Source organism: Leucopleurus acutus (assembly GCF_964270905.1).
Source record: "Leucopleurus acutus genome assembly, chromosome: 16".
Lineage (NCBI taxonomy): Eukaryota > Metazoa > Chordata > Mammalia > Artiodactyla > Delphinidae > Leucopleurus > Leucopleurus acutus.
This window is the reverse complement of record NC_139158.1, coordinates 62,758,918-62,768,158: the sequence shown is the minus strand read 5'-3', so window position 1 is coordinate 62,768,158 and position 9,241 is coordinate 62,758,918. Positions and strand designations below refer to the sequence as shown.

Below are 9,241 nucleotides of genomic sequence, written 5' to 3'. Positions count from 1 at the left end.
ACGAGGAAAAGCCTATGGCTTTAAAAAAATGATTCTTCTGCCAGTACCATACGAGTCTTACAAAGAGATGTGCGACAAGTCAGCTGACATAAAAGGACAGAGGCTACATTTTCAGATCATTTCAACTGCAAACGGTCGACCCTTTCCATTGAGGTTCATCAGTGGAGTTAGCGTAGTCCAGAAGCTCAATGTTGGATTTGCAAATACAGTTTATTTTACAGAAATTCAACATTATAAACAGCAGGCACCTCCCAGCCCCCCACCCCCCTCCCCCCAACCCGTACCGCTGGGTGCAGACCATGCTATGCAGAGTGAGCAGTGATGCAGCCCTACTGCTTTGGAGGGAGATTCGAGAGCGATGGAACCTGCCTGCACCACGGCCTGCCTGCCCCACACACGCACACGCCTGCCTGCCTCGCAGGCCACCAGAGTCTGTCTGGGCCCAGCCCGCGCTGGACCAGTTACATGGATCCAGCCCAGTTCTCCAATTCCTTCATGTCGTCGTCTTCCTCCTCCTTCTTCTTGGCTGTGTGAAGAGAGGAAAAGCTGTTTAGTTTAGGAAGGCTGGCTGCAGTGTTCGCCACACACTCTGGCTGGATGCCAGGGCTGCGCTACATGGTGTCTACAAAACAGCCCCGCCCCTGCAGCCAGCCTCATCTCCAGGCTATCAACAGACTGCTTCTCTGTGCCTAAAAGCTGCAACACACAACTCCAGATAACCAGGCACACTTTCCCCAGCACCTCCCCTCCCCCCACACCAGAGCCAGACAAAGCGGGGAGGACTCTACACTGAGAGTCCATCAGGCTCCATGCATGGCCTCAGTCCCAGAGCATGCAAGGTGGGGGCGAGAGGGAAGAACCCCGGAAGAGCTCTAATCCCCGCCCGCCACCCCCTTCCACCTCAAGGGCTTAAGCCACCTCTATATGCTGCCGGCAGCTTGCTGGACGGCCTCCGGACCCCCTCTGCCCACACCCCACCCCAGGCAGCTGACTCGACTAGAGGGGCCACTTCCCCTTGATCTGTGGGAGAGTGAGGTGACACAGCCTGGTCACACCCCGCTCCCTGGCCTCTCTCTCCATGCCAAATCAAGCAGCTTCACCTTTTCTAGAAGTTCTGTGTGGAAAACTTCTACCCAAGGGTGAAACAGTGCGGGGCGGCGGGAGGCGCGGGCAAGGAAGAAGGAAGCGAAGGTTTTATAGAACCAGGTTTCTAAAAAAGCCAAAGCTGTTTCCTTCCTACCGTGGCAACCTCTGAGGCCCCGGCTTTTACAGGTGTGCACAGCACAGGATACTAGACGGGGAGCAAGAGCTGTCAAACTCTCCCCTTGTTTGGTGGCACAGGGAAAGTAATTCTACAATAATGGTTCTCAACTGGCTGTGACCCGCCCCACCCCCCAACATCTGGCAAACTCCGGTGACATTTTTGGTTGTCAAAACTTGGGGAGGGGGATGCTACTGGCATCTAGTGGGTGGAGGCCATGGGTGCTGCTAGAGATCCACAGAGCACAGGACAGGGCCCCCTCCCAGTCCCCACCCGAAGAATGGTCTGGCTATGTCAACAGTGCCAAGGTGAAGAAACCCTGCTCTCCAGAGAAACTAGGAAAGAGCAGGTGACACTGTCTTTAGGGCTGTCACAACAGATCCTATGTGGTTCTCAACTCTGGGCAACTCAGGACCCAAGCTGAAGCCAACCAACCACAAGACTACCCACCACGTGGGTCATGGGTATGTCATGACTGTGGCTAAAAGTACTCACTGGGTTTTGATGGTAGGGATATAGAAGGAACATTTGGTAGAGGGACTGTTTCCGGTCCACTGATTTCCAGCAAATTCTTGTCTAGTTCCTCCTGTTCTAGTTCTTCTAATTCTGCCATGAGCTCATCCTGGTAAAAGCAAACACGAAAATGAGAGACAACCTTGGAATCCCAGCCCCTCCAGCGGCCTCTTAGCTGATGGCTCAGGGGATGCTCATTTTTTAAAAGCCCCACGGCCCCTCTGAGAAGGTCAGAGGGGAGATGAACTCCAGGTCCACACTCTGTGACTCAAACATCCTAATACTTCTACTGGTGAACGTAACACACCATGAGCTATTATTGCTGTCTACGTCTGGGGCCCCTGCACCAGGCTGTGAGCATCCTGAGGAAAGGGACTGTATTTTATCATTCCCATTTCCTTATCTCAGAACTCGGCGCACTGAGTGAATGTTCAGGAATGTCTGCTGAATTGAAATGAACTTGACCAGTCCATCAAACTCCAGTCTGAAAACATGAAAAGCCTGGTGCTGGGAGCCAAGGGTAAGAGCCACAGGCTGTTTCCTCAGCTATACAGTGGGAATCAGCACAAAGAATTAGGTTTGATGAAGAGAGCCTGACCTTCAGTGCACTCAAATCTAAGGCAGAATGAGGTACAGGGCCTGTAACTATATTTTAAAAACCTAAGAGACCCAACGTTCTAATTGCCACAGCAGAAATTGGTAGGTGGCCAAGTTCCAGACGGATCCTTCAGGGGGGATCAGGTGTAAATGTTCCTTCCTTGGCTTCACCTTTATCTCACATCAGAGTTGTCTGAGGGCAAATCCTGTAAACTTCTCCAGGGCATGGTGACCTCAGCTGCCCCAGCTCTGAGCCCAGGACTCACCACGGAAAGGTGCAGGTAACTACCTGTTGAAACCAATATTGACCTGAAGTCTGCTGAGGGGTCCCAACAAAGGCTCCTTTACTCCACCTAAGCTCCCCAAACAGTGAAAGCAGCCCTCAAAACCCAGAATTAGGGAGGGTTAATACCATGCCCTGTCTATGTTCAAGTCTCTGGAGGGACGAGAACTGGTGACTTCCAAACCACATATTCCCTGCCAGAGAGGCTTCAAGAGCACATCAGAGGCAGCCCAGGAATCATTTGTGACACCTGTGTGATCTGCATGAAACCACTCACCTCGTCAAACTCTTCTCCAAACCCTACAGGCTTTGAAATAGCTGTTGAAATCTCTTCTGCAAGTTCCTGCTGGTCAGCAATGTCCTGCATTAACTCATCAACTTTATCGATGTCCCTTTAAATGAAACAGACAGATGTCATGTTGGACAGTCTGTGTAAAGAGGGCCTGTGAGGCAGAAGCAGAAGCCCCGCTCCCCGCAGTCTGCTGCCCAGCCCCAGCCCCACAATTACTCCCTCTGAGGAATTCCCTTTTTGTCTTTGTCTTCCTCCTCCTCTTTAAAATAGAGGATCACAGAACCAAGAAGACGGAAGCATCCTTAGACATCGCCTAGTCCAACACCCTAAGGAAATAAGGCTTGGCAAAGTTAGGTGCCATTGTCAGGGTCTCTCATGCAAGCTGGTAAACACATTGGATGAGACCATGGGACTTGAACTCCTGGGCCAGTAGCTCTTCAAGCTCAAGGGCAACTCTGCACCAGGGGAGGTAAGATCACAAATCATAAAACAGAGCCACGCCATTTGACAGGCCCTTCCCATCTACACAGATCCACTTATGGCTCCTCTACTAGGCCCCAAAGGAAAAGCAAACAATGCAGAATTATTTTCTATAACACTGTCAATCATATAAACTTACAATTAATCAATATAATATACACATGTATACTTCAAGGCATGCACAGTATTCACTGAGACATGCTGTGCGCCAGGCATCTTGGAGAACATGGACACGAAGCAGACATGGACCTCACTCAGGAGGCTCAGTCCAGTGAACATCCCCTCAGACGATAGCTCAGTTATTTGAAGGCTACTTTTCCTGCAATCCCACACTTCTAGAACAGGGATCAGCAAACTTTTTCTGTAAAGGGCCAAACAGTAAATATTTTAGAATTTGTGGGCCATACGATCTGTCACAAAAATTCAACCCTGCCATGTGCCACAAAAGCAGCCACAGACAATATGTATTAATGGACACAACTGTGTTTCAATAAAATTTTATTTACAAAAACTGGCAGCAGGCCCACAGGCTGCATTTGGCCAGTCCCTGTTCTACAGCGCGGCTGAGTACCCAAAGGAAGCAAAAAAGTGCTCCAAGCACCTCCAAATATACAATGCCAAGTTCAAGCACTAAAACAAATGCAGAATTTTGTTCTGTTTGGGAGAGGCCCTCATCTGGAGCCTAGTGTTACCCTGGCCTTTAATTACAAATATAACAAGCTTGGTTATCTAGTTTCTTCGGCCACTGTATATGAGAAGTAGCCACATAAAGGAAGGAATGCTGAGGTCAAGAACACTGTCAACATGATAGCCAAAGCCCAAGAGCAAGGGGGGAGGCAGAAAATTCCATCAAAAACAGACCTAAGAAGAGAGGGAGTTAAAGCCCTCAAATGTACCACATTTTTCAGGACCCCTGACAGCATGAGGCGAAAGTCACGGGCATTGATTCTAATCCCAGTTCTATCCAAGTTTACACAAACCCAGGGCAAGTCATCTCCCCTCCCTGGGACAAACTTCCCCACCTTGATGATCAGAGGCTTGGGTGAGAGAAACTTCTAAGGACCTTTCCAGCTTGAAACTCTATATTCATCCCAATAACCCTGAATTACTCAGAAAACACTGTTTCATTCCATGAGATCTGCTTCCGAGGGCAGCAGGGCACATAATCCATTTTAAAAGGAGTTCCAAAAAAGAATGCAAATTAAAACAAACTCAGGTGCTTGAATGGATAAATCATGGGGTCTGCCCAAGGCCATGGCCCGGGATTGAGGCACTCCAGGGCCAGCACTGCCCTTCCTCATGGGTGCCCCCCTCCACCAGTGGGTGGCCACGTACATGTTGTCGTGGGCAGCCTTCATGGCTTTGGCGGCATAGCCCATGTTCTTGAGCACCTCGGTGTTGGTGTTAGCATTCTCCAGGGCCTCTCGCTGGAACTCGATGGTTGACAGTGTGCCGTCGATCTGTGCCAGCTGCTTTTCATACCTCTTCTTGCGCTTCAGTGCCTGGAGGGCAGCTGCACAGGGGGAAGAAAACAGGGTTTCAGAGAGCCCAGATACAGGGCAGTGTCCTAGAGTTCACTGAGTCTTCTTCCTAACTGTGATGGGTGCACTTCAGCTTCTGCTTCCACTATAACAGAGGGCTAATAATCTCTCCTACACAAAAAGCACATTCAATTTTCTAAGGAAACTATACTAGGGACTTCCTTGGTGGCACAGTGGTTAAGAATCCACCTGCCAAGGCAGGGGACATGGGTTCGATCCCTGGTCCAGGAAGATTCCACACGCCACAGAGCAACTAAGCCCACGCACCACAACTACTGAAGCCCATGTACTCTAGGGCCCACGTGCCGCAACTACTGAGCCCGCATACTGTAACTACTGAAGCCCACGTGCCTAGAGCCCATGCTCTGCAACGAGAAGCCACTACAATGAGAAGCCCGCGCACCGCAACAAAGAGTAGCCCCTGCTCGCCCCAACTGGAGAAAGCCCATGCGCAGCAACGAAGACCCAACGCAGCGAAAAGTAAATTGTAAAAAGCAGAAAATTATACAAAATTCACAGACTTCAAAATGGAGCCAGGCACATAAGCAACCGCACACACACAAATCAAAGCATGGAGGACACCCAGAAAAAGAATGTGCTTTGAAGTCAAATTGCCTTAGGTTCAAACCCCAGCTCTCAGACTTAGTGAGCTACTTAGCCTCCCTGATAGGTTCACTGTGAATGAGATAACATAACAGAAACACTTAGCACAACATTAAACATAGTGCACACCCAAAAAACCAGCAGCTCTAATTATTATAAAGCAGCTTTTTTTTTTAAGTCCTCAGAAGTCACTGCTAAGGTAAAGTATCTTTTTTTTTTTAATTAATTAATTTTTATTTTTGGCTGTGTTGGGTCTTCGTTTCTGTGTGAGGGCTTTCTCTAGTTGCGGCAAGCGGGGGCCACTTTTCATTGCGGTGCGCGGGCCTCTCACTATCGTGGCCTCTCTTGTCGCGGAGCACAGGCTCCAGACGCGCAGGCTCAGTAGTTGTGGCTCACGGGCCTAGTTGCTCCGTGGCATGTGGGATCTTCCCAGACCAGGGCTCAAACCCATGTCCCCTGCATTGGCAGGCAGATTCTCAACAACTGCGCCACCAGGGAAGCCCAAAGCGGCTTTAAAGTATCATTTTATGTCAACTAAATTACAAAATAATAAATAACGACTATATTAAATACTGGATCATTTGGGGTTAAAATGCTATCTCACACACAGCCGGCCACTGTAAATTGTTATAATGTTTCTGAAAAGTAACACACAGCAACAGCCATAATATTGTTTCTGCCCTCTGCCCCAGTAATTTCTTTCTGGAAATGTATTCAACAAAAGCAAAAAGCCCCATGCCTGAAGATGATAACTATAGCGTTCCCTATCACAGAAAACAGCACAAGTGAAATAAAGACAGAACTCCCTGTCAGGGACTAATCTAGAGTCTGACCATTTGGTCAAATCAATGCCATCATCACTCTCAGCCTCCTGGTGTGTTAAGGCTGTAGGAGACAATCTTGTTTTAAGGTTCAGTCAGGGCAAGCAATTTGATCAAGATGACTTGGTAGCAGAGCAAGGGCCAAACCACACCTTCCGACTCAAAACCCAGGCTTCCCTCCCCTTACTATTTTAGTTCCCCTCTTTACACTGAAAAGCATCTTTAGCACACATCTAGCTGGGCATCGAAGCCAGCAAGGAGGCTCTGCACAGAATCAAGCAGAAGGAATGGGCTGCCGGCACCTGCCTTGGCCTGGACAGCACTAGCCTCACATACATATGTAGACACATATGTACCCATGCACTCGTGCCCCCCCAGCTCCATACCAAAGCCACCTCCTGCAGGCTGTAGGGAACAGTCAATCACCTCCCCAAGAGGGCTGTGGTTTCTCCATATGTCACCTGAATAGGTCCCGTACTCCTTCCACTAAAGCTCCCTGTTAGCCTAGGATAGCACCCTGAGAACCATTTGCCAAGGAAACAGGGCCTTGGCTTGCATGTAAGCAGTCCATAGTTCCTTTAAAAGCAGCAGACAAGGGCTTCCCTGGTGGTGCAGTGGTTAAGAATCCGCCTGCCCTGAATGCAGGGTACACGGGTTTGAGCCCTGGGCTGGGAAGATCCCACATGCCACAGAGCAACGAAGTCCGTGTGCCACAACTACTGAGCCTGCACTCTAGAGCCCACAAGCCACAACTACTGAAGCCCGCATGCCACAACTACTGAAGCCCGTGCGCCTAGAGCCCGTGCCCCGCAACAAGAGAAGCCACCGCAATGAGAAGCCCATGAAGCCCGTGCACCACAACGAAGAGTAGCCCCCGCTCACCACAACTTGAGAAAGCTCGCATGCAGCAATGAAGACCTGATGCAGCCATAAATAAATAAATAAATAAAAATTTAAAAATAAAAGCAGCAGACAAAAACCACCAGGAAAATTCCTCCAGCCAAAGGATAAAGCAGGCTAAAGAAACACTGCTAAAAATCTGAAGAACAATGAAATGTGCCTCTAAAAGCTGAAAAGCCATTCAACCTGTTATCTCCCTCATTCTGGTATGAATGGCCAGATGGCCTATGACTTCAAAAAATCCAACCTGCAGTCACACCCAGGGGTCCCCAAGACCCTTTACTGAACATCTTCACCTTCTGCTAGTACTAAGCCATGCTTGCCAAGTAAGTACCTCACAACAGCAACCCTTTAAGGTAGAAATGACCACCCTTTTTAGCAGATGAGGAAACAGGTTCAGAGAGGTTCTGTAACTCAGGTTACCAGGTGGTAGGCAGCAGAGAGGGGATTAAGCCAGGTATGGAACTCCAAAGTCCATGGGCTGCCATACTAACTGTTATGCCTCCCAATGAATGAAAAAGACAGGACCCTGCCCTGGAGGCACCATCCAGTGCAGCAGGGAGCGTCCAGGGAACTGTGGGATCACAGAAGAGGGAGTACATATCCAATCATGCCCTTCCTTTGCTTAAGAACCCGCAACAGCTCCTCTGCCCACAGGACAAAGCCTCCACGTGGTTTAATGTAGCCTGCAAGGCCCTGCGGGAGGCAAGGGACTGGGATTCTCGCCACAAGCCTGGTTCCGGGAGCCCCAGCACCAGTTCCGAATCCCTTTGCCATTGACCATCATGGCAGATGGAAGGCATCTGGGGAGAGTCCTGGTATACAAATGCTCAGGGCCTGGGGCTGCTTCCTCCTGGCTTCGCGGATACTGTGTTGCTTTTCCACAGAAACCAACTTAGACACACCCTAATCAACAAGTGATTCTCAAGCCTTCTGAGGCCCATGTCCCACATGTACCCCTTTCCCAGGTCTTCCTCAGCCTCCCCCATCACTCACAGCATAGCACAGCCTCTAAAAACTTGTTCACCAGTCAAGATTCAATAGGTGTTATGAGCGCCGGCTGCATGATAAGCAAGCAGGGCGGCTGCTGCAGTCCTGCCCGCCTCCTCATTCAATCCTCCCGCATGGTCCAAGGGCACAGATCCCAGATCCACACCAACAAGACTGGGGATCAGAAAGGTGGAGTGGGGACTTCCCTGGTGGCACAGTGGTTAAGAATCCGCCTGCCAATGCAGAGGACACAGGTTCGAGCCCTGGTCTGGGAAGATCCCATGTGCCGCAGAGCAACTAAACCCGTGTGCCACAACTACTAAGCCTGCGCTCTAGAGCCCGAGAGCCACAACTAACTGAGCCCACGCGCCGCAACTCCTGAAGTCCATGCGCCTAGAGCCCATGCTCCGCAACAAGAGGAGCCACTGCAATGAGAAGCCTGCACACTGCAACGAAGAGTAGCCCCCGCTCGCCCCAACAGCCCTCGAGCAGCAACCAAGACCCAACTCAGTCAAAAGTAAATACATTAAATAAATAAATTAAAAAAAAAAAGAAAAGAAAGGTGGAGTGGCTCATTCTGCTGTTATGAGAGGAGGGGAAGGCTCAACCACTAGTCTGTATAAACCCCCAGGCCTCTGCTCTTCCCACACGGGCTCGGGATGATGGCAAGTGACACTGGGACAGTTCTCAAGAACAAACAACAAGATGACATTTGCCTTGCTTCTCAGTGTCCTGAATGTAGTGATTTTATACAGTTAGCTATGTTCTGATTTTTAAAACCATTCCTTGCCTGTTAACATCATAGGTTTAGAACAGCTTTAACTTTTGCTCGAATACATTTTCAACTGGCAGTGACTCCTTGCATGGCAATCTGGCATTTCTCTGCTCTACACCCCACTGCTAAAATCCCCCAAGCAATAAATTATCTGGAAACAAACACCCAAACATACCAGGGAGGTA

The 9,241-nt window shown here is 49.6% G+C and overlaps 1 protein-coding gene across 1 annotated transcript in view; it reads right to left on the bottom strand.

Moving 5' to 3' along the window:
- Nucleotides 1–251: 251 nt before the first annotated feature.
- The window catches only part of CHMP4B (charged multivesicular body protein 4B), a 46,456-nt gene continuing 37,466 nt past the window's right edge, over nucleotides 252–9,241 (bottom strand). Inside the window, exons 2-5 of the mRNA XM_082856542.1 lie at nucleotides 4,762–4,939; nucleotides 2,932–3,046; nucleotides 1,757–1,883; nucleotides 252–526 (exon numbers count right to left, since the gene is read on the bottom strand). Coding sequence (XP_082712668.1) covers nucleotides 462–526; nucleotides 1,757–1,883; nucleotides 2,932–3,046; nucleotides 4,762–4,939 — 485 coding nt within the window. The 3' untranslated portion in view covers nucleotides 252–461. The remainder of the gene's footprint in view (nucleotides 527–1,756; nucleotides 1,884–2,931; nucleotides 3,047–4,761; nucleotides 4,940–9,241) is intronic.